This window comes from Ceratotherium simum, chromosome 29 (assembly GCF_057802395.1).
Source record: "Ceratotherium simum simum isolate JZ-2026a chromosome 29, ASM5780239v1, whole genome shotgun sequence".
NCBI classification, from domain to species: domain Eukaryota; kingdom Metazoa; phylum Chordata; class Mammalia; order Perissodactyla; family Rhinocerotidae; genus Ceratotherium; species Ceratotherium simum.
This window is the reverse complement of record NC_141928.1, coordinates 5085409-5110633: the sequence shown is the minus strand read 5'-3', so window position 1 is coordinate 5110633 and position 25225 is coordinate 5085409. Positions and strand designations below refer to the sequence as shown.

The following is a 25225-nucleotide window of genomic DNA, read 5'->3' as shown; positions in this document are numbered from 1 at the left end:
GCCGTGGACCTACACCCCTCACCAAGCGATGCTGTGGAGGCATCCCACATACAAAATAGAGGAAGATGGGCACAGATGTTAGCTCAGGGCCACTCTTCCTCAAGCAGGAAAAAAAAAAAAGAGGAAGATTGTTAACAGGTGTCGGCTCAGGGCCAATCTTCCTCACCAAAAAAAAAAAAAAAACCACAAGCCTACAGAATGCTTCCCACTCCCCCACATCACTAAAGGCCTATTAACTGCTGTAACTTTTACTCAGTACATCACGTCTACCTTTCAACAAAAAAATAACAAGGCATGTTTAAAGGCAAAAAACACTCTGAAGACACTTCACAAGCATCAGGACCAGAGTCAGATATGGCAAGAATGTCAGAATTATCAGAAGAGGAATTTAAAAAAACTATAATTAATACGCTAAGCATTTCATGGAAAAAGGAGATCGTGCAAGAACAGATGGATAATGTAAGCAGAGAGAGGTAAACGGACTCATTAGTAGCCTCGAGACAGCAGAATGCCTTTGATGGACTCATTAGTAGACTGGAGACAGCTGAGGAAAGAAGTTTGGGGATATAGCAATGGAAACTACCAAAGCGGAAATGCAGAGAAAAAAAATTGGGGAAAAAAAAAATATCCAACAACTGTGGGACACCTGCAAAAGGTGCAACATACACGTAATGGAAATACCAGAAGAACAAGAGAAAGGAGTGGAAGCAATATTTGACGCAATAACGACTCAGAGTTCTCCCAAATTAATGTCAGACACCAAATCACAGATCCAGGAAGCTCAGAGAGCACCAAGCAGAATAAACGGCAAAAAACTACACCTAGGCATATCATAGACAAACTCCAGGAATATGAAAAATCAAAGATAAAAAAAAAATCTTGAAAGAAACCAGTGGAAAAAAACACCTTAGAAGAGAAAAGATAAGAATTATATCTGACTTCTCTTCAGAAACCATGCAAGCAAGAAGAGAGTGGAGTGAAATATTTAAACTGCTGAGAGAAAAAACCCACCAACCTAGAATTCTGAACCCTGCAAAATTATCCTTCAAAAGTGAAGGAGAGGGGTTGGCCTGGTGGTGTAGTGGTTGGGTTCACGCGCTCCACTTCAGTGGCCCGGGGTTCACTGGTTCGGATCCGGGGCACAGACCTACACACTGCTCGTTAGGTCATGCTGTAGTGCTGTCCCATATACAGAGTGCAGGAGGACTGGCGCGGATGTTAGCTCATGGACAATCTTCCTCAAGCAAAAAAAGGAGGACTGACAAAAGATTTTAGCTCAGGGCCAATCGTCCTTACCACAAAACAAAAAGTGAAAGAGAAATACTCTCAAACAAACAAAAACTGAGGGAATTTGTCCCCATCAGACCTATCTTGCAAGAAATGTTAAAAGAAGATCTTCAGAGAGAAGGAAAATTATACAGGTCAGAAACGTGGATCTACAAAGACAAAGGAAGAGCATCAGAGAATAAGTAAGTGAAGGTAAAATAAAAATTATTATGTTTCTCAACAAATGTTGGAGAGGATGTGGAGAAACAGGAACCCTCATACACAGCTGGTGGGAATGCAAACTGGTGCAGCCTCTATGGAAAACAGTATGGAGAGTCCACAAAGAATTAAAAATAGAGATGCCCTATGATCCAGCCATCCCACTACTGGGAATCTATCCAACGAACCTGAAATCAACAATCCAAAGAGGCTTATGCACCCCTATGTTCATTGCAGCATTATTCACTGTAGCCAAGAAGTGGAAGCAACCTAAGTGTCCCTTGACTGATGACTGGATCAACAAGATGTGGTATATATATACAATGGAATACTACTCAGCCATAAAAAAAGACAAAATCATCCCATTTGCAACAACATGGATGGGCCTGGAGGGTATTATGTTAAGTGAAGTGAGCCAGAAAGAGAAAGACAAACACTGTATGATCTCACTCATATGTGGAATATAAACCAACACATGGACAGAGAAAACTGTATTGTGGTTATCAGGGGCAATGGGGGTGGGCACAAGGGGTGAAGGGAGACATATATATGGTGATGGACAAAGAAAAATGTACAACCCAAAATTTCACAACGTTAAAAACTATTAAAACATCAATAAAAAAAATTATTATGTTTCTCATTAATTGACCTAACAGATAATAGTTTATTCAAAATAATAGTAACGTGTTCATTTATCTATGCTTGTGTGTGTATATACATATGCTTATGTATGCTTATGCTAAGTGAAATAAAGGACAGCAATGATTCAAGGGATGGGAAGGAAGAATTAGCAATATTTTGTTATTATAAGGTACTCACACTATCCATGAAGTGTTATCTAAAAGTGGACTTGGATTAGTGGTAAATATATATGGCAAGTTCTAAGGCAACCACACACACACACACACACACAAATATTGAAATGCTAAGCAAAGAGTGCAAATGAAATCATATAAAATGCTCAATTAAAACCACAAAGGCAGAAAAAGCATGGAAGACAAAAATAAAAACAAAGAAAAAAGACAACAAATAGAAATAGTAACAAATATGGCAGAAATTAATCCACCTATATTAATAATCACCTTAAATGTCAATGGTCTAAATACACCAAATAAAAGACAGAGACTGTCAGAGTGGATCAAAAGACAAGACCCAACTATCTGTTGTCTACAAGAAACTCACTTTAAACATCAAGTCACACTGTAGATTAAAATAAAGGGATGGAGAAAGATAAACCATGCTAACACTGATCAAAAGAAAGTGGTAGCTGTATCACACAAGGCAATTTACATACATACATTTCTTAACACCACTACACCACTACACCCTGCTAGTAGATGCCATTTCCAGCAGAAGAAACTAAGAACATGGAAGTGACATGCCCAAGGCAATACAGCTAGTAACTGGCCAAACAAGATTTTTTGCAAACTTCTCATTATGCATATTTCCAAACATACACAATAGAAGCAGCAATTAAAAAGAAGAAAGAAAGAAAAAGAAAGGAAGAAAGGGAAGGGGAGGGGAGGGAGGGCGGAAAGGAGGGAGGGAGGAAGGGAGGGAGGGAGGGAGGGAGGGAGGAAGGGAGGAAGAAAGAAAGAAAGAAAAAGAAAGAAAGACAGAGGGAGTGGCTACACTAATTTAAGATAGAGCAGACCTCAGGGCAAGGGAAATTATCAGGGATAAAGAGGGGCATCACACAATGATAAATGGATCAATATTCCAAGAAGATATAATAAGCTTACATATATATGCACCTAACAACAGAGCATCAAAATAAGTGAGGCAAAAATTGATAGAACTGCAAGGAGAAACAGATTAATCCAATATTTTATTTAGAGACTTTTAACACTCTTCTATCAGAAATGGACAGATCCAGCAGGTAGAAAATTAATAAAGACATAAGTGAACTCAAAAGCACCAGCAAACAACCGGATATAAAGGACTACTTCAACTACCAACAGCAGATTACACATTCTTCTCAAGCTCACATGGAACATTCACCAAAACAGACCACATTTGGGACCATAACACATACCTTAGCAAACAGCAATCATACAATATGTGCTTTCAGACTACAATGGAATTAAACTAGAAATCAATAACAGAAAGATAGCTGGAAAATCTCAAAATATTTAGAGATTAAATAACACATGGTCAATGAAGAAATCTCAAGAGAAATTAATATATTCAACTAAATGGAAATGAAAAATACAACTTGTGAAAATTTGTGAGATGTAGCAAAAGCAGTGCTTAGAGGGAAATTCATCCACACTGAGTGCACATATTAGAAAAGAAGAAAGATCTAAAATCAACAATCTAAGCTTCCATCTTAGGAGACTAAAAAAAGAAGAGCAAATTAGACTAAAGTAAGCAGAAAAAAAGAAATTAGAGAAGAATTCAATGAAATTGAAAACAGGGAATCAATAGAGAAAATCAATGAAATCAAAAGCTGGTTCTCAGGGCCGGCCCCGTGGCATAGCAGTTAAGTGCGCACACTCTGCTGCTGGGGGCCCAGATTCGGATCCCGGGCGCGCACCCATGCACCACTTGTCAGGCCATGCTGTGGCAGCGTCCCATATAAAGTGGAGGAAGATGGGCACGGATGTTAGCCCAGGGCCAGTCTTTCTAAGCAAAAAAAAAGGAGGATTGGCATGGAGGTTAGCTCAGGGCTGATCATCTTTACACACACAAAAAAGCTGGTTCTTTGAAAAGATCATAAAATTGATAAGCCTCTAGCCAGGCTAAGAAAAAAAGAGAGAAGACACAAATTTCTAGTCAAAAATGAAAGAAGGGGCATCACTATAGATCCCGTGGACATGAAAAAGATAATAAAGGAATATTATGAACAACTTGATGTCCAGAAATTTGATAACCTAGATAAAACTGACCTATTCCTTGAAAGAAACAATCTGCCAAAACTCAAACAAGAACAGAAAATCTGAATAAGCTGACAACTATTAAAGAAACTGAATCAATAATTAATAACCTTCCAAAACAGAAAATACCAGGGCCAAATGGATTCACTGGTAAATTCTACCAAATATTTAAGGAAAAAATTATATCAATTCTCTACAATATCTTCCAGAAGCAGAATATTTCCTAACTCATTCTATGAGGCCAACATCACCCTAATACTAAAACCAGACAAAGACATTACAAGAAAGGAAAACTATAGCCCAATAACCCTCATGAACACAGAAGTAAAAATCCTCAACAAAATATTAGCAAATTGAACCCAACAATGTATAAAAAGAATTATACATCATGATCAAGTGGTATTAATCCCAGATATGCAAGGCTGATTTAACATTAAAAAATCAATTAATGTTATCTATCACATCAACAGACTAAAAAAAAAAAAACACCACATGATCACATCAATACATGTAGAAAAACCATTTGATAAAATCTAACATCCATTCATGATAAAAATCTCTCAGCAAACTAGGAATAGAGGGGAACGTCCTCAACTGGATCAAGAACACCTACAAAAAACCTACAGCTGACATCATACTTAATGGTGAGAAACTTGAAGGTTTCCCATTAAAATCAGGTACAAGGCAAGGATGATCCTTCTCACAACTCCTTTTCAACATCATACTGGAAGTCCTAGATAATGCAAAATTAGACAAGAAAAGGTATATTCATTAGGAAGGAAGAAATAAAACTATCTTTCTTCACAGATGACATGATCATCTATGTAGAAAATCCAGAGGGGAAAGAAATATTATCTAGTTAGGCCTTGTCCTCAGAAGAGGTACCAGTCTTCTTTCTTTCCAAAAGAGAATGGATTATTCTACGAAACTGCATGTTTCTAATAATTTGGTAATTTAACTTTCTTCAGATCAAATATTTTAATATTACATTTTCATAAAAATGTTTACAAATAAACTAAACTCATTCTATTTGGTTATAATGAGATGGTTATGTTGTCAAGAAAATTCCCTTAATAAAAAAATTACATTATTAAAATAACAGCTATTTCACCAGGGAAAAGGAGTTCCTGCAATGCTGGTTCCAATAGCCAATGTTGCCCTTGCCTTACATGTCAGAAGATAGAACCAAACACAAAACTTACAACACAACTGTCACTCATACCCATTATGCCCTGCCTCCTCTTTTCATTACGAAAGTCAAAAGCAAACTCACTGATTTATGTTCTTGATCCCTCTTGTCCTCTTTAGGACGTAAACTCCTAAAGTTACCTATTTTCTTACATCAATTTTTTCTTGTTCATTGCTCATTCCCATCAGCATACACCTTGACCTACCTCGCAAAAAAAAAAAAATCTCAAACCATGTGAGGACAGGGAGTATATGGGAACTCTCTGTACTCTGTGCTCAATTTTGCAGTGAATCTAAAACTGCTCTAAAAAATAAATGTTATTAATTTAAAAAAAAAAACAGTAAACAAAACAAAACAAACCCTTCTTTATCTCCAAATCACTATCCAACTACTGCCTCATTTTTTTCTGCTCCCCTTCATTGTTTAAGTTTTCAAAACACTTCTGCCATTCACTTCTTTTACACCTGGCTTCTCTCCTAACTTCACCAAAACTGCCATCAAGGTAACAGACTCTACTTTCAAATTCAATTACTTCCTTATTTTGTTATTTTTCCTCCCCCCTTTTGATCTCAGGTAAATGAGTACATGAAATGGTTGGTTAATAAAAGAAAATTTCAAAGTAAAAATGATAGACTGAACACAAGCATTTCCTTTTACTCCTCTTGAAACCCCCAAAAAACACCAAAGAGATTTTTAAAAATAGGATTAACTCATTAGGACAAAGAGAACAGAAGAAGAGATAAGAGTATCAAAATCCTGGAAGCTGGAAAGCAGATGGATGAATAGTAACTAACTTATTAGCAAATCCAAGAAGCTGAACTCCAACCAGGAAGTAATCTGATGCACACAACTAGAAGGAGGAGGGCTGAAGGGAGATTGCCCCTCTCTGCTCCTAGCAAAAAACCAGCGATTTAGTCTTTAGATAGGGTGAAATAGTCTCCGGCCTTGGGGACAGCAGACAGGGTGGTGATACTGTACTAAAAAAAAAAAAAGAATTAAGCAAATGTTTATAGACTGAATGCTAGGACCCTTCCCTCTGTCCCCCACCCTCATCCCACAGTCAGCTCCCAGTCAGGCCTATACTTTCCAGGCAAAATATTTGAAGATTTTCCTTTGGGAAATCTGATGTAAGAGGAAAAAAAAAGATTAAAGCTATTGATATAAGGGTGGGGATGGGGCTTCCCGACGAAACACCAATGGTCAACAAGCCTACCTTTTCACTCAGGGCTTCTCATCTGCTTTTTAAAAAATCTTATATATAATAAAATATAGATCGTAACTACACCTAAGCATACAAACTTAACACAGCCATTATGGAAAACAGTATGGAGATTCCTCAAAAAATCAAGGATAGAACTACCATATGATCCAGCCATCCCACTGCTGGGTATTTATCCAAAGAACTTGAAAACACCAATTTGTAAAGGTGCATGCACCCATGTGTTCATTGCAGCATTATTCACAATAGCCAAGACTTGGAAGCAACCTAAGCGCCCATCAAGGGACGAATGGATAAAGAAGCTGTGGTATATATACACAATGGAATACTACTCAGCCATAAGAAACGATGAAATCCAGCCATTTGTGACATCATGGATGGACATTGAGGGTATAATGCAAAGTGAAATAAGTCAGAGGGAGAAGGTCAAATACCGCATGATTTCCTTCATTAAGTAGTAGATAATAACAATAAACAAACACATAGGGACAGAGATTGGATTGGTGGTTACCAGAGGGGAAGGGGGGAGGGAGGAGGGTGAAAGGGATAATTTGGTACATGTGTGTGGTGATGGGTTGTAATTAGTATTTTGGTGGTGAACATGATGTAATCTATGCAGAAATAGAAGTACAATGATGTACACCTGAAATTTTTACAATGTTATAAACCAATGTTACTGCAATAAACAAAAAATTAAAAAAAAATAAAATAAAATAAAAAAAATAAAAATAAAAAAAATAAAACGGATGTTGGGTTTCATCATGCTATGGTGTCCTTCAGATCACATTTGACTTCGACAGTGCAATAATAAAGAGGATTATTTTAGTAAAAGTATCTGAGTTTCATCTGTTTCCCTAAGTATCTCTTTTAACCTGTCACTATTTAAATTTATCCTCTTTTTTATAACATTTTTAATAATTGAGATACATTACACACAATATAAAATTCACCATTTTAAAGTGTATACTTCATTGGTTTTTAGTACATTCACTATTTTGTGCAACCATCACCATTATCTAATTCCAGAACATTTCCATCATCCCAAAAGAAACCCTATACCTATTAGCAGTCAGTCCCAATTCCCCTCTCCATCCATCATCCCCTGGCAACCACTAATCTACTTTTCGTCTCGATAAATTTGGCTATTCCAGACAATTCATATAAATGGAATCACACAATACATGGCCTTCTGTACCTGACTTCTTTCACTTAGCATAATATTTTCAATGTTCATCAATGAACATGTAAAAGTAGCAAGTAGCAGTTCATTCATTTTCAGAGCTGAATAATATCCCATTGCATGGATATATCACATTTTGTTATCCATTCATCAGCTGATGGACATCTGGGTTGTTTTCACCTTTGGCTACTATGAATAATGCTCCATCTGCTTTTTAGTGTCCTGTTCTTAATGCGAGGAGACCACCAAAAATCATCAGACATCTTAAGAAAGAAGTTAACATCAAAGGTCTGTATACACTAAAACGAACAGGAAAAAAGTAATTGGGAAAACAGGGACTATGCAAAGGGAGGAAAATTTTAACTAACTTTAAAATTATCTTTAACAAACTTTCGATAATAAAAATATACCATGTCCACGAAAAAACAGAATCCTATAAAAAGAAATACTCAAGGAAGAATTTCATGAAACTAAAAATATGCTAAAAAAAAAATTCAAGTCTTGGAAGTTGAGAAGGCCTCTAAGAAACTATAACAAAAAGAAAATGAGATAGAAAATGAGGAGATTAAAGAAACTTTAAGACATACAAGGTTTCAGAAATTTACCTGCCACACACCCTTTTCTGAGGAAACCTGAAGGATGTGTCTTACTCAAGTGAGGGAGTGACCAAGAAAGACAACCTGGGGTACAGGAAACAGAGATCCAGTACAGGAAGGAATACAAGCCCCAGAATGAGGATGATGGATATTTCAGAATAACCATCATAAACCATGAAGATGAAACTTATACATTACCACGTGTCTGATCATGACAGACAAACACCCAAAAGAGAGTCTGAAGCTAATTAAGGAATAAGTATACAGAAAATTAAGTAAATAAAACAACAAATCCAGAGAAAACAAAGAATTGGGAAGCAAAGGAAAAGTAGTTACAACATACTACATGACTTAGCTGCAGAAACCTTTTTACAGTCAAAACAATTATTGACCTAAAAATTACAAGACAACGTAGTGAGGATGCGAGAACAGGAAAGGTGTGTGTGTGTGAAGGTAGGGCTGGGAAGAAGGTACTTCCGGAAGCAGGAAACTAAGAGAAAATGCCTAAACTGAAAAATTAAGAAGCCACAATAGTGGCATGTTATTTAGAAATATGGAAGTAAATAACAAAAGGATCCATTAAGAATCAAAAATGATTACCTGGGAGGTGAGGAGCATCTGTTGTTTTTTATAATAGACCTTACAGAAGTACTTGACTATTTTAAACTTTGTGTATGCACAAATGCAACTTGTGCTCATTGTGTTTTGAAAAGGCTAGGGCTACAAAAATGTCCTGAAAAGGAGGGAGTCTTAAACAGGAAAATATCAATACCTCTTAACTCAGGTAAAAATAAAATCAGAAATATGTGTGTGTCCTAAATTCAAGGGCTATGAACGGCTTCTAAGCAATTTAGTGCTTTCCAGCAAGAATACGCGTTAAAGAAAAAAATAAGCTTCAAGATAAATAAAATTTAGGGCCAGGCTGGTGGCGTAGCAGTTAAGTTCTCGCGTTTCGCTTCAGATCCGGGGCGGGGACCCACTCACCGCTCATCAAGCCATTCTGAGGCAATGTCCCATATAGAAGAGCTACAACTCTACAACTATGATACACAACTATGTACTGAGGCTTTGGGGAGGAAAAAAAAAAAAACGATGTTAGTGCAGGGCCAATCTTCCTCAAAATAAATAAATAAAATATAAATAAATAAATAAAATTTCTGTATTTTTCCCAGCTTAACTGTATACACTATTCTCTGAATTAACAAGTTTTCTGTAGGAAGAAAATTCTTCTAATACTAACTTAATATTTTACTTTGCTCTCACAAAGAGATATTTAAGACCCTTTGTCAATTAGTCGTTCCTAATGCTTTTGAAACACTAGTAAAATAAGTCTTAAAACAATGGCTAAAATCTAGGGCCTACACTGATATAAACACACAAAGTGCATTTTAAAGATGCACTGATTCAAGCTTTATGAAAGCCATTTATCTTGAAAAGTATTAGCAATTCACTCGATTATCTTATGTAGTAGACTTGCCCCTTTGTGCAACACATTTCCTTTCCCCTTTCAACACACTAAGCTTGATCTTACTGTAGTATCTTTCCACTCTGCCTGGAATATACTTCTCATGGCCGATTCTTTCTGTTCATTCCGTTCTCAGTGTAAATACCATTGCTCACAGAGGCTGTTTGACCTCTCAATCTAAAGTTTGTTCTAAATCACACAAGAGCCCTTAACCCCATCTGCAATGATCACTTCCAGAAGCCAGAGGCCTTGTCTGTCTTGTTCCCACTTTACCTCCCAGGCCTGTAACAGCACTTGGCGTGAATCAGGCACCCAAATATCTGTTAAGTGAATGAATACACGAACATTTAGCTCAATGTTCTTGGTTTTCTTTTTAAGAGTCTCATTGTATTATCAGGTTTGTTTCTTTTTTTTAAGAAATTTCAAAAAGAAAAAAATCTTCCAACCCCTTACCTGCTTTGAGAACACCAAAAACATCCTTCAAAATGCAGTTGGATGCTTACACTAAAGAATTATTAGCGGTTTTTCTGAGGTTCCAATTTAACTGGGAATCCTGTATTTTATTTGCCAATCCTAGCCAGGGGGAGTAAGGAAGAGAGAAGAACCAGAATGGGATGTGTTAGGGCAGGTGAAGCAGTTAAAGGGAGACAGCAGCTGCTACAATGAGTAAGAAACTGGGAAGACAGACGTGGAAAGAGAAATTTAGGATTTGTTGCTTTGTGTTCAATGTAATTTATCCTCTGCTACTTCAAGAAAACTTCAGTAAAGGTCTACTTTTCAAAAAAAAAAAAAAAAAAAATGCAGATGGGAGACTACCTCCTCTGAGACGTCTTCCCTTACCTTTGCATCGAAAAACCCTTTCCTCCTGTGCTACCACTGAACTTGGTACATTAGCACTTTGAATTCTGTCTGTAAGCTCCAGAAGGGCAGAGGTTAAGAAAGTGTTTCAGGCCGGCCCCGTGGCTTAGTGATTAAGTGCTCGCGCTCCGATGCTGGCGGCCTGGGTTTGGATCCCGGGCGCGCACCGACGCACCGCTTCTCTGGCCATGCTGAGGCCGCGTCCCACATACAACAACTAGAAGGATGTGCAACTATGACATACAACTATCTACTGGGGCTTTGGGGGAACAATAAATAAATAAAATTAAAAAAAAAAAAAAAAAAGAAAGTGTTTCATCTGTATCACCAGCATCTAGAACAGTGTGTGGTACAAGTGTCTGTTCAACACGAAAATCTAAAAACTACATCTAAATCAGAATGAAGCCAGTTATTGTAACTGTACTCTATTACTCAGCATGGCAAAGAAAAAAAGCAACTCAAAGTCTAGACAGGTATACAATTCAAACATATACTTACTGTTTCAAAAGTATTCAATATCATCAAAGGGAAAAAAACATTAAAATATTCTCCACAATCTTGAAATTTGACAGGCACAGGTCTTGAGATGGACTGACTCAGACTTGCTGGGGGCCCGGACTGATCAAACTTCACAAACATTTCGTATTTCCATTTTAACACCTCTTTAACAAAGGTGTCAGAGATAGACTGTGATGACAAGAGAATGTTTACTGGAGAGGAAGCCAAAAAAGATTTGTTTTCACCAAAGGGAAGTTTGTAACCTTGTCTGTTGGAATTATTTGGAGTCTGAGAACGAAGAACATTGCAAAAACTCTTCACTTCACCCATCGGCTTTTGAGACACCAAAGAGACTGGCTGTGGTGCTTTAAAAATAGATTGTACATTTGACTTATTTTTTAGAGCTGGTAGAAGTGCTGAGGTATTTTCCAAAGACTTGGAAAGATTAGCAATTCGTGAAGTACTACGTGAGCTAAAAATCTTAGCAGTGGAAGGTCTCGAACGTTTAGATGAAGAAACAGGCAAGCTAGGTTTACGAAATACATCTTCATCCGCTGCTTTAACTTCAGAGTGTTTTGAGCAGTACTCACCCTGGTTTTTCATAGTTTCAACACAATCTTTGTACTTACATTTTGTGCTACTCAAGGATTCCAATTGAGGTCGACTTACAGAATCATCTTCTACCTGAACAGCATGTTTTCCATGAACTACCTCAATGAGTTTATCATTATCATTCTCCATTTGTGAACATAAATCCATATCTTCAGGATCACGTTGTGTTAAAAATATATTATCTTCCTCCATATCACTATTGGATTCAGGCTCTTGCTCTTTCAAAGTTGCCAGCTCTAAACGATGTACTGTTAGGTCACTTCCACCTAGAAGGTCCTCTGAAGTAGAGACAATTATTTCATTTGTTGGTATTCTTCCATTTAACACTACAGAATTACACTGGTTCAAAAGAGAAGTATCATCAGTCACCCGAGAAACATATGTTGCTTTCATGGGTTCTAGTTCAGAAGATGCACATTTTTTTAATTGTTTTCCATCACTGTCAGCAGTTACCTCAGTTCCTCCTCTATTACGTGACCTATCTGGTTCTGGTACAAATATGTCAGAATTCCGTGCTGCATGTGGCCCTGTTGTTGTGGTATCTGTACTTCCATATTCTAAACGTCTTTGTTTATTTTGTTGTGATTTGGATCTCATGTGCCTTTGCAACTGAAGATCTTGATTCATAAGCAATTTCTTATTATTTTTGACAGAAGTCTGAGAAATTAATTTAGTCTTTTTTTGGGTATCAACTACTCCAACAGTTTTGCCATGGTGACGTAATTCAGCTAAACAATCTAAAGATCGCTGAGACAGCTCAAACGCCTTACGAGGAGCCTTTTTCAGACCAAGTTTCTCAACCGCTAAAGTTGGTTCAGGACACTGGCGAAATTTCTTTGGTGGTACTATAGCAGGAGTTGTCCTACAACTTATGTAATTTGAACTTTTATTCTGCCCTTTTTTGGTATCTGAATGTGTTCTCTTAGGGGTTTTAGAACGTGGGACTTTCCTGACAGGGTTGGAATAAGTATGAGGCTTTGGAGAAGACTTCTTTAGGGAAACTGTAGCAGCTCTCTGAATACTTGAATTGGGAGTTGTAGCCTTTATGTCTGTATTTTTAGAATCATTTTCAGTCAGACCTCTCTCATTAATATCAGACTGGTGTTCATTTCTGACAGAAGATGAACACCTTAAAGGATCTTCAGCCTTAAGTTTTTCAATTCGTTTTCTCTTAGGTTTTTTTACTTCAATTTCACAAAACTCCTCAACAGAAATACTACTAGTCTGTGGTTCTGTGTGTTCTTCAATGCCCTCTGACACTTGTTTAATAACCGCTTCAGATACATAATCTGTATCATAACCCCAATCATTTGTGATATCAGCTACAGGAGTCAAGCATGAATTTTTTTCATCCTCTTGAACTGAATTCTTGTTGTCTGGCTTCTGATCTTGCCAAACTGAAAACACTTCGCATGGACTTTCAAACTCAAAAAACTGAGAATCAGATTCCTCAAACTGCAAAAGGGACTTTGTCTCTTCTTCCTTTATTAGCTTCTTTTCCACATTTGTATTAACTACTGATGTATGCTGCCCTGGACATTCTTTCTCAACACATATTTTATCTTGTTTAATGTGCTTCTCAAAACCCAGAATTCTTTCATCATCATCATCATCAGAATCTGAAATAATAATCACCTGTCCACGACAGGTTTCCCCAACATTATTCTGGTTAGCTTTGAAACATCTCTTATCATCTTTTACTTTTCTTTGTAGCTGGGATGAGCTTTTTTGAGCTGAATCTGATGGAAACTTAATAACACTGGCTTGAGCTATTAAAGACAATTTGTGGAGGTCTCTGTCTATCTGAGAATCTGTTAAAGTGTCAGACTTAGGACTGATGCAACATGCCTGTTCTCTCAAATTAGAAGAAACCTGATCAGTACTCTTGCTAATTTCCTTATCTCTTGATTCAAGTACAGTCATGGGATCTTTAAAGGGAGATGTTTTCTTCATGAAAGTATTGGTCACTTCTGTAAATGAGACCAAATCTTTATCATCAACATGACATTCTTGTATTTGACAACTGTTTTCATGGGAAGAGAAAATATCTAACTCTTCATTCTTTATTCGTTTCTTTTTCAGTAATAAACTGCTTTGTGATTTTTGTTCCCCATTTTTATCATCCAAAATACCATTAGGGTCTAAAGAGATATTGTGTATAAAGCCATCCCCTTTCTGACTTCCTCTATCTTTCCTTAAAAAGAAACTCTCAATGTTAGACCCAGTCAGGTTTTCCTCTAAATTGACAGCATTATTGACCAAAGTACTTTTCCTGTGTTGCTTCTTTATTACATGTGATAACTTAGCACAGATTTCATCTTTCTGTGCCTTAGTTTTTGAAGTTTGATCAAGAGCATCAACCTTTAAAGTGCAATTCTGTGGTGTATGTGAGGAATTCTCTTTTACAGACTTCTGCTTCCTTGTACTTTTAACTTCATCTTGAGCTCTCTCAGTGAAAAGGTTTTTACTACTCTGCTTTAAGCATGACTCAGGTGAGAGATGATTTTCCAGTTTGATGTCTTTTATATCATTTTGCTCATTATCCTCTACAGTGTTACTTGCTTTGAACAATATACTCTCTTGCACTTGATATGCATCAGCTTTCATTGGCTCTTTAGGAAATGTTGGGCTGGAATTTTCCAGAGAGTGCATGTCTTTTTTAGACTTCTTTCCTATTTGTTCATTTTCTTCTTTAATATAAGATGCAGGAGGGGTTTTACACGTAGGAGTTAGATCCACAGAAGTGCTACACAGAGGTACTTTGAATTTTATGTTTCTAATAATTTGCTTTAAACAAGTTTGTAACTCATGGGTTTCCTGACTAGTCAACCGCCAACCTAGAGATAAATTTCCTCGCAGGAATAAATTGAGCTTATCCCAGAATTGTTTACAAAGAGTTTGCTGCCCAAGCTGATAACCTTCTTTAAGGAGACTTCTAATCAGTTGCACACAAGCATGTTGTACAGAGTTAGATGGCACTGAATGCAATGACAGAGATGACATCACTGACGTTCCTTTGGAGCAATTTCCAGATGATTTCTCAGAACTTCGTGCAAATGCAGTGGTAGGAAGTTTGGCACATTTTACAACGGCTTCAACCCACTGCTGGGAACTAACCCACAGCAAATGCAAACATTTTTTATTTCTATGCAGTTCAATCACTGACACCAAAATTAGAAGAAAAAATTCAGTAACTTTGTCACACACACACAATTCAGTAACTTGGTCACACACAGTATCTGCTCGGTTGAGGACATCTTTGACTTCGGAGTGCAGGTGATGAATAACCTCTACTATATAAGCCACACCCAAATCCTTAAGATCCATGAGGGACTGAACAAAAGGGATGAACCACAGAAATGTGCTGTTATGAACACGCATGTCTTGACCAATATCGGACTGAAGAACGGTGGATAATGTTTCCATTTCTTCATACATGTTAGGACAATAATCCGGGCAAATGGCTGACCTCCACCCTGAATCCTAAAATGAAAGAAATATTGACATTCAGATAAACCAGCACCATTCATGATAGGTTTCACACACAAGTTGTAAACAAGAAAATGTACTGCTCAATTTTCCTAGTTTGGTTTACCTATCCATATCCCCAAGAAATTGAAAACATAGTTCAATTTCGAGGTTAAGGTTTCATGAAAATGTAAATTTACAACATCGCCATGTACTCTGGCCTTCTTTCCATTAGGTGATTTTGATTTCTAGTCATGTCACTTACCTCCCCCATCCCATAAATTTTCCACCCTTCCTAACTACACTTAAATTAATCTTCCAAAGTGTGCACACTGTAGTTAGAGTCCATTTTTTTCCCCACACACAATACATCTGTTCAATCAGAAAGCCTTTATGCAGTGGTTGATTCAGAATAACTACATATCACGAAACCAGTATTTCAACCAATTACGTAAAACACTGTCTACACAATATAAAGGCAATACAGTATCATCTGAATTCTCAAAATGTTTTATACCTTTTTGGTCTTTTCAGGATTATAATTGTATACAATCTGGCTGCAAGTCACCATATCATCCAAATATGACTCCGGTTCTAACTTGGTCCTTAAATATTAAGAACAAATAAAAATTACTGAAATGAAGGAAAAAAAAGGAAACCCTATTGTTAAGTCAAATTACAAGAGACTTCCTTATAGAGATTATTTTTAAATCTTGACACATTAACTAAACTAACCTTACACAGCTGTTCCGTATATTCTGAATCTCTCTATTGTAGCTCACGTTGTTGATAATAGTTTGAAATGCCTCAATAGGATCAATAAGTTGACCCCAGACCTTAGATCCAAGGCGATCCAGAATCACCATGAAACAGTGTAATGCTGGCCAGAAAGGATCCACACTATCATCTGAAATACAATGGAGTAATTGCTGAATTATGAAACAATTAGAAAAAGGTACTAGAATATATTGAGAAATAAGAATTCTTTATCTGGGTAGTAACAAAAAGCAAAGCAAAGCAAAGCAGCAAGTAATTTAAAATGCTGCTAACTACAGGTTTTAAAAAGCTAGCAAAGTTTTAAATTGTTCTTGCATTTTTTTCAAGCAATACTATACATTTTTGTAAGAAATTTTTTAATGGGGAACAAATTGAGATAGTCTAGATGAACTCAACTTTCTCATCTGGTTTGCAACACCCGAAACAATCTTTCCTACTCAGCTCAACTTCTCCCAGAACTTTATACTCTCATCCTTCAGTAAACAACAAAAGTAGAGGAAAAAAGAGAAAGAAAAACTTGGTATTTACAGATCTAAACAAAATCCAGGATATAAGAAATTCTGGTTTAGCATGACTCTGAATTGTGTGTCCCATCTGGCTGGCATGAAGGACTGAATCCCTGAGCTAATGGGTAAGCAGAGACATACACCCTTCATCCATCCATATCTCAATATGGCTTTGTTGTTATCTACTTTTCATTCAATTGGCAGGAATTCCCATTACTCACAAGCTCTTACCTCCAGTCCTTTCCCACTTCTCTATCAGATATGCAGTGGCAAAATAATGCCCTACTCAAAGACTTTCAATTGCTCCTCAATGTCTTCCAAGAAAATTTAAAGTCTCAGTCAAGTACTTACAAGATCACACTCTATTGTTTCTTTCTAGCTTTATTTTTCACACCCCCATAATATACCCTACATCCAGCAAAACAGATAGCTGGCTTTGTCCCAAATAAGAACCAGAATGGGGGCCGGCCCTGTGGCGTAGCGGTTAAGTGCACACACTCCACTGCTGGCGGCCCAGGTTTGGATCCTAGGCATGCACTGACGCACTGCTTGTCAGCCCATGCTGTGGCAGCGTCCCACATAAAGTGGAGGAAGACTGGCACGGATGTTAGCTCAGGGGCAGTCTTCCTCGGCAAAAAGAGGAGGATTGGCATGGATGTTAGCTCAGGGCTGATCTTCCTCACAAAAAAAAAAGAACCAGAATGCCCTGACTATTAGCACCACCTATCAAAACCCTATCCATCCTTAAAGTCCAACTCCAACGCCTCCTCCTACATCAAACATTCCCTGGCTATTTAATCTTCCATAGTATTCTTCTGAGACAAGTGCTCTAACTCACTCAGCTGCTGCTGTTATTTAGTCATCCTAGAACTTGCTGCTTTATTTCCCTCAGGGCTGTTAGACTCTACTTTTTTATCATAGTTATTTGTGTAGACCTTCTCATATACTTTTTTATCCTCTACTGCAGCTGACACAATGTCTTAAGTCTAGTAGACTCTCAAATAAGGAACGAAAGTTGTCAGCTAAAGACAATTAGTAAAGGTTTCTTAAAGAGGTGACTAACATTTGAAGAAGTTAGGGGAGCTGGATTACAAAGAGGACAGAACTATGTGCAAAGCACAGAGAAAGAAATGAACAATATATGTAGTAAATGCTGGTAAATGAATTAGTAATAACCTTAAAAAGGAATAATCTAGCAAGAAAATATATGTGATCAAAAAAAGAATAATGTTTATATACTTCTTTTAGAATCTCTCAAAAATGAATTTATATCCACAGTGAAGTTGCCTAAAGAGAAGTGAAGGTGGGGAAAAAATTATATTCATTATGTTTTCATAGGATCTGGCATGCTCGGTTCTTTACTGATTCATTCCTCCACAAAGAAGACAAACACTTACCTAAGCACAGATCCTCCCTGATCAGCTTGATAAAACCATGAGCAAAAGCAAGGTGGGGTCTAATAATAAACCTGACTACAAGTTTGAGACCCTATTTTCTACAGTATTTTAGCAGTGTCGTCCAAGAGAACTTTCCGTGATGACGGAAATGTTCTCTAGCTGCACTGTTCACTACAGCAGCCACCAGGCATATGTGGCTACTGAGCACTTTAAGTATAGCTAGTGGAACTGAAAAACTGAAATTTTAATTTTGTTTAATTTTAATTAACCTAAACAGCCAGACTTGGCTAGCAGTTACCATGTCTGACAGTGGAACCCTACAGAACCAAAGTGAAATGGAGAACCAGGAAAAAGGGAGACAGTGGGACAGAGGAGGCTTTCTCCACAATTTTAACCACCATGTCATCAGAAATTTATCTCCTATAGGTTCTAGTCTTGATTATACCACTAGCTGGGTGTTTCAACACGAAAAAGTAATTGAACTTCCCTGGGCTTCAGTCTCTTCTTTTATGAAAGTAAAGTGCTGAATTAAACTCTAAAGGTCCCTTCCAATTTAAAATTCTAAACCTGTGACCTAAACCATAAAAGGTTCGCTCTTCTTTTCTTTACACCATACACCCAAATTCTTGCAGTGACATTAGCATCTTAAGTGTATCATCATCACAATATTCAAAAGCATTCAGCAAATAAAGTTTATTACCATCTGACTGTCTCTCCATGGTGTGAAGTATTGATTGCATAAAATCATTTTGTTTGTCTGAGCCCAGCAACAGTGAATCCATGGCTTGCTCCTCAAGAATGGTCAGCAACATGCAAATACCTGTAAAATCATTTAGTTTTCTTGAACTGATTAAATAACACTGTTCTAATGCCTTCTCTGGTTTGGGTGGCAAAAGAGCAACAAGACAGTAAGAAGCAAAACAGTATTCAGTTCCTCAAACATTTAATTTTAAGATATTCATACACAATTGTTCCCAAGTAATAGACTTAGATTGATTCGAGAATAAAAAGGGAAAACGGTAAGAACTTGGTTAAAAAACAATTTCTAAAATGACTACCACACAATTTGTATTTCATCAAATCTAAGATGCCTCCAACCTTAAGATTACCATATTTCAAGTACCAATCACCGCCTATTTAAATATGACACGTGGGGGCCAGCCCCGTGGCTTAGCGGTTAAGTGCGCGCACTCCGCTACTGGCGGCCCGGGTTCGTTCCCAGGTGCACACCGACGCACCGCTTCTCCGGCCATGCTGAGGCCGCGTCCCACATACAGCAACTAGAAGGACGTGCAGCTATGACATACAACTATCTACTGGGGCTTTGGGGGAAAAAATAAATAAATAAAATTATTAAAAATAAATAAATAAATAAATATGACACATGACTGTAAGACTTAGAATCAATGAAGTAGGGTAGAACTATTTTGAGTCAGCATAGAACTTGTTGAAAACCAAAGCTAATACCTCTTTCTACCAGGAAATATTTTACAGATGGGAAAGAGGTACCAAATCTCTTTTTAAAATAGATTAAACCCTATTAAAGTCAACGGCTACACTAATATTTTGTTACCTCTAATACTGCTTTAAATAAAAGATCTATTTGCCATACCTGAAAATGTACCTCTTACAAAGATGGCTCCCAGGATAAATTATGTTTAAAAATAAGATGCTGTAACGGTTAAGTCAATTTAACAATAGAACAACAATTGGAAACTATGAAATCCTATATTTTAGCAATTTTGATCAGATTACCAAAAGAGATCACTTTCTATGCAGGATACTCATAGGAACTACATGAAAATACTAATTATGTTTGTGTAGGAACAATACTCACCTAACCAATAGTTTTTGTAGTTGGTAGTATCATACATGTGCGAGGGGAGAAGAATCAGTTTACCCTTTTCAAGGACAGAACAAGTATAAATGTCTGGACTTTCTAAAAGCCCCAACTCGATGACTTTAAAAAGGCAAGTCAAAACCTCCTGTAAGTCATAATAATCATCTCTGTCCACTTTTCCCAAGTTCCTTGCGGTCAGGATAGCCCAACGCCGAACCTAAAAGCATGACACATTTGTTACTTCATTCACCAAACAACTGTCTACATGCAGCAAGAACCTAGTTAAAAAAATAGGATTGTCTATAGATTTTAAAAGACGTGAGATATTAATTAATGCAATATGTGGACTTCATTTGATTCTGATTTGAACTAACCCTAATGAAGGATTTATAAGATAATCATTTCCATTCATTTAAACCTTTTTTTTTAAAGGGGTGAGGGCAAGAATGAGTGTATTCTTCAGACATGTAACTATCATAGAAGACAAAGAAAGGTTGAAGAAATGCTCCAGACTGAGGAAACTAAAGCAACATAACTAAACATAAGACCTGATCCTAGTCTGGATATTAGAGAACTGGGGGAAAATGATATCAAGAATATTGGATCACACACACAACTGGACAATGGACATTATTGTATCAATGTTAAACTCAGTGAAGTTTATAATACTATGGTTATGAAAGAGAATATCCTTACTCCTAGGAAATACACACTGAAGTATTTAGGGATAAAGGGCAATGATGTATGCAACCCACAATTTTTTAATGTAGCATCTTCATTATATGTAACTCAGTTCTGGGTATTCTTAAGTCGTCTTTACGATTTCTTTTTTAGTATATGTTAATTCTGAAAGGTGTAAACTCACTTATCTTTTATTGTTAACTTCTATCTAAACTGTGTTATGATCAGCGATCACAGTGGGCACGTACCAAATCCTTGAAATGTGTTGAAACTTTCATCATGGCCTAGTATGTAATCACTTTTGTAATGGTTAATGTATATTTGAAAAAATATACAGCTCATATACATATATGTTCATTAGGTCATGCTTGCAATCTATCTTACATATTCCATATCCTTGTTGAATTTTTCTGTCTACTGACTCATCAATACTGAAGAGGAATATGATGAAATCTCTAACAACAAATAATGAACTCATCTATTTCTTCTTGCAGTTCTACCAATAATTGCATCATCTATTTTGAGGCTACTTTAACTGGCATATTACTTATTTAAAATTGCTACATCTTAATGAATTGAATTGTTATTATGTAAATACCTTATCCATCCTTGTCCTGATATCTATTTTATTTGATATTACTATAGCTTCACCAGTTTTGTTTAGGTTAGTATTTGCCTATTAGTTCTTTTTCCATCCCTTACATCAACCTTTTTGTTCCCTTATGCTTTAGGTGTGTTCCTTGGGGAAAAAAAAACTATCTGGATTTTACTTTTTTTGTAATCCAAACTGATCTTTGTCTTTTAACTGATAAATTCAGCCCATTTACATTGAAGATTGATACCCTTAAACCTATTTATATGTATGAACCATTTTTTTCCATTTCTTTTAAAGCATTTACTTTTTAAAACAGTTCATATGTATCTCTGCCCTTAATAGGATGAAAAATTAGCATGCATTCTGTCACATCTTTGGTATCCTTGCCTGCCAATGTCATCATGTTGATATTATCTTTTCCAAGTTAATGAAGATATAGTCACTTTTTCTGAACTTAGTTTTTTTTAAAAAAAATAATAAACCCTACCACAGCATTCACTCAACTTTATATATCTCTTACAACATCTTCTGGACTCTTGTCTCAATGTAGTTTATTCAGTGTGGGTCTAACATTAGCAGCTCAGGACTCCCAATCTTTGGTCACTTAAGGGATACTGCACAGTCAGTCACCAGGCCTGCAAGCGTCTGGCCCAGGTCCTGGATGCTCAGCTGGACCTGCGTCCTCTATCGGTAGGCAGTTTTATAAAAGCTAGTCCCAGAGAGCACCTGGCTGTAGCTTCTGTCAATCTTCTTTCACAGGCAGGGGAGCCTCACCCTTATTTTGAGCACAGGCCTTGACTCTGGTTCTCTGCCTTGCCTGGAACACACTTGTAATTCCTTTTACCCCACACAACCTGAATCCTCAGCTACCTATAGCCATCCAAGCCTAGAGGTTTCCACTATTACCACTTTGTGATTCTTGTTCCATTGCTGGTCCACAGAAACATTAACTTTTTGAGGGGTGTGATTATACCTTTTTAAATTCTTCTTTCTGAATTTTTTTCTAACGTTGTTATGGGTTCGGCACATAGGAGACTGAAATTCACCATCATCTTGACTAGAAATCTCATTACCATGCTCTTTCTTTGCTGCTTAAAAAAAAAATGCCTGTTTCCTAACCTTCTATCAGCAGAGCAACCCTTCATGGCTACTGGCTTAACACAGTAACTCAGTTCTAGATGCCAATGCGCACAGGACCTGCAGCATAGACTGCCATGCCTCATGACCTCAAATCTGAGCAATAAGCTCAACGTAAGGTTTCAATAATCCGGCGTTGCTTTCTGTTTCTGTTCCTGCCTACTGTTCTGATTCTTACGTCCCTCTTCATTTCTAGAAATTGATCCTCCTTGTCCGGCTCCCCTGCCCCCCCCCCACTTTTAAAAATCTCATCTATTAGCAAAATAATTTTTCAAATATTTTAACTGGTATTTCCATGTGTTTGAAGTGGGGCAAGCAGGCAAGGAAAGCAAGAGAGAACAGTCCTTCTTCTTTAATTCATGTTAACACACTGAAAGAAGTTCCAAGCATTCCCTTACTTGTCTTTTAAGCTGAAGCATCACCGGTCAGAAGTATTCCCCTACCCTCCTGGTTCTCCTCTTTTTTGACCCCATAGCGCTCTCTACTAAACTTTAGTAATTTTACAAGAGAATAATTCTGGCAAACATTTTAAACAAACTACACACCAAAAATATTATAGCTATCCATACGTGCAAAAATAAAGTATGTCCCTCCATTGCCTAACACTCATACTCACCATTTCATTGGGATGGACCAAAAACAAATAGATGCCTGGATGTTTGTCAAAAACCTGAAAGGAGCAATTAGCTTGTTCCATCCGACAAAGTGCTTCAACACATAATTCATCTAAATAGAAAAAATTAAGCAGTAAATATAACACATAAATCTTATCAACTTACCAAGATTCCCTAAATTTGGCTCCTTCAGTTGTTCTTTAATAAAAAGTTGTTCCTTTTTTTTTCAAACTGAGGCATAAAAATGGTGATAATGTAAATGTAGAAACAATAGTAACCGATTTGAAAGACCAATTGGTTGATCATAGTGTCTTCCTATGAACTATTTCTGACTTTACTAGTACACACAACATTTTTTTTACACTTGGTATAATTATCTCCATAAGGTATCTTCTTAGAAATAGGGTTATAGGTCCAACTCCATTAGCATTTTACATTTTGATCCAGGTGGACTTAATCTGGTACCAGAGTGATAAAAATTTTAAAGTCAGTTTTTGCCCAAATGGCTATTTTGTCCTACTCTCATTTATCGAATAACCTATTTTCTCCATGGCTTTGAAATGCTGCCATCATCAAACACTAAATTCCCCAAATATACTTGGTTTACTTCTGGACTCTACACTGTTCCACTAGTCCTTCTATGCCACCACTATTCTAATTCCTGTTACTTTATGAAAATTTCTTCATTACTCTTTCAGAAGTGTCTTGAATCGACTCATGCATTTACCCTATCAGATGAATCCACTTTAGTCTGTCAAGCTTCAAACAATATTGTTAGTGGTAGTGGACGGCTTTGGGGAGGAGGGATAATGACTGAAAAAGCACGAGGGGAGCTTCTGGGGTGCTGATGATGTTTCATTTCTTGACGGGGTGCTGGCTATGTAAGTGTGTTTAGTTTGTGAAAAATCATCAAGCTTATATACTTTTCTGGATATAGTATCCTTTAATAAATGTTTGAAAATTGACTTGTTCGAATTTTAAAATCTACTTTAATTTAGAAAGAACTGATTTACCTAACCAAATCTCTAGAGCTATCTTTCAGTGTACTGAAAATACAGAGGATAGAGAAATAAGTTAAATAACATCACAAGAAAACAATGCGAAATACCCAGGGGCCGGCCCAGTGGCCTAGCAGTCAAGTGCGCATGCTCCACTGCGGCAGCCCGGGGTTCGGATCCCGGACGCGCACCGACGCACCACATGTCAAGCCATGCTGTGGCGGCATCCCATATAAAGTGGAGGAAGATGGGCACAGATGTTAGCCCAGGGCCAGTCTTCCTCAGCAAAAAGAGGAGGATTGGTGACAGGTGTTAGCTCAGAGTTGATCTTTCTCACAAAAAAAAAAAATAAAATAAAATAAAATAAAATAAAAATGTGCTAAAATAAAAAGAAAAACCCAGAAAGTGCATTATTCTACAGGGCAACTACATAGTCTCAACAAGTCAAGTTATGGCAAAAAAATAGAAAAAAAAAAGGTGTGTGTGCATGTACGTAGAGTAGACTGTTTTGGATTAAAAGAGATGTAAGAAACATAAACCAAATGCAATGGCCCCTGAGTGGACTCTAATTTAAACAAACCAGCCAAAAAACACATTTTGTGACTGTGAAAATTCGAATATGGACTAGATATTAGATGCCTTAAAGGTTTTGTTATTTTGTTAGATTTCATAGATCAGGCAAATGTCTCTACTTTTAAGAGGTTTCTATTAAGAAATGCAAATATAAATGACCAAAATCTAGGCGGCCATAATATGCCATGCCATTGTGATTAGTGAAAATTACTACAGACCAGTGGTTCTCAACCAGGGGTGATTTTGTCTCTCCCCAGCCCTGTCCCCCAACTCCCAATTCCCGTTTGGCAGTATCTGGAGACATTTTTGGTTGTCACAACTGGGGTAGGGGGAAGAGTGGGGTGCTACTGGCATCTAGTGAATAGAGACCAGGGATGCTGCTAAACATCCTACAATGAACAGCACAGCCCCCACAACAAAAGATTTATCCAATCCAAAATGTCAATAATGCCAAGGTTGAGAAACCCTGCTATAGACAAATTACCAGAAATGAAGATTAACTGAATGCATAGATGGATCAATATGTGATAAGGCAAATATAGCAAGATGTCAGCAACTGTAGAATCTATGTGGTGTATATATGGTGCTCACTGTGTAATTCACTTTTCTACAGCTTTGGAAACTTTCATAATAAAACGTTGGGAATAAATATTAACTATCT

The 25225-nt window shown here is 37.1% G+C and overlaps 1 protein-coding gene across 1 annotated transcript in view; it reads right to left on the bottom strand.

Moving 5' to 3' along the window:
* Positions 1–25225, bottom strand: part of SETX (senataxin) — an 81013-nt gene that overhangs the window by 46784 nt on the left and 9004 nt on the right. The window contains 6 exon segments of the mRNA XM_087418879.1: positions 11367–15461; positions 15964–16051; positions 16182–16353; positions 18827–18946; positions 19964–20183; positions 22996–23105. Coding sequence (XP_087275005.1) covers positions 11367–15461; positions 15964–16051; positions 16182–16353; positions 18827–18946; positions 19964–20183; positions 22996–23105 — 4805 coding nt within the window.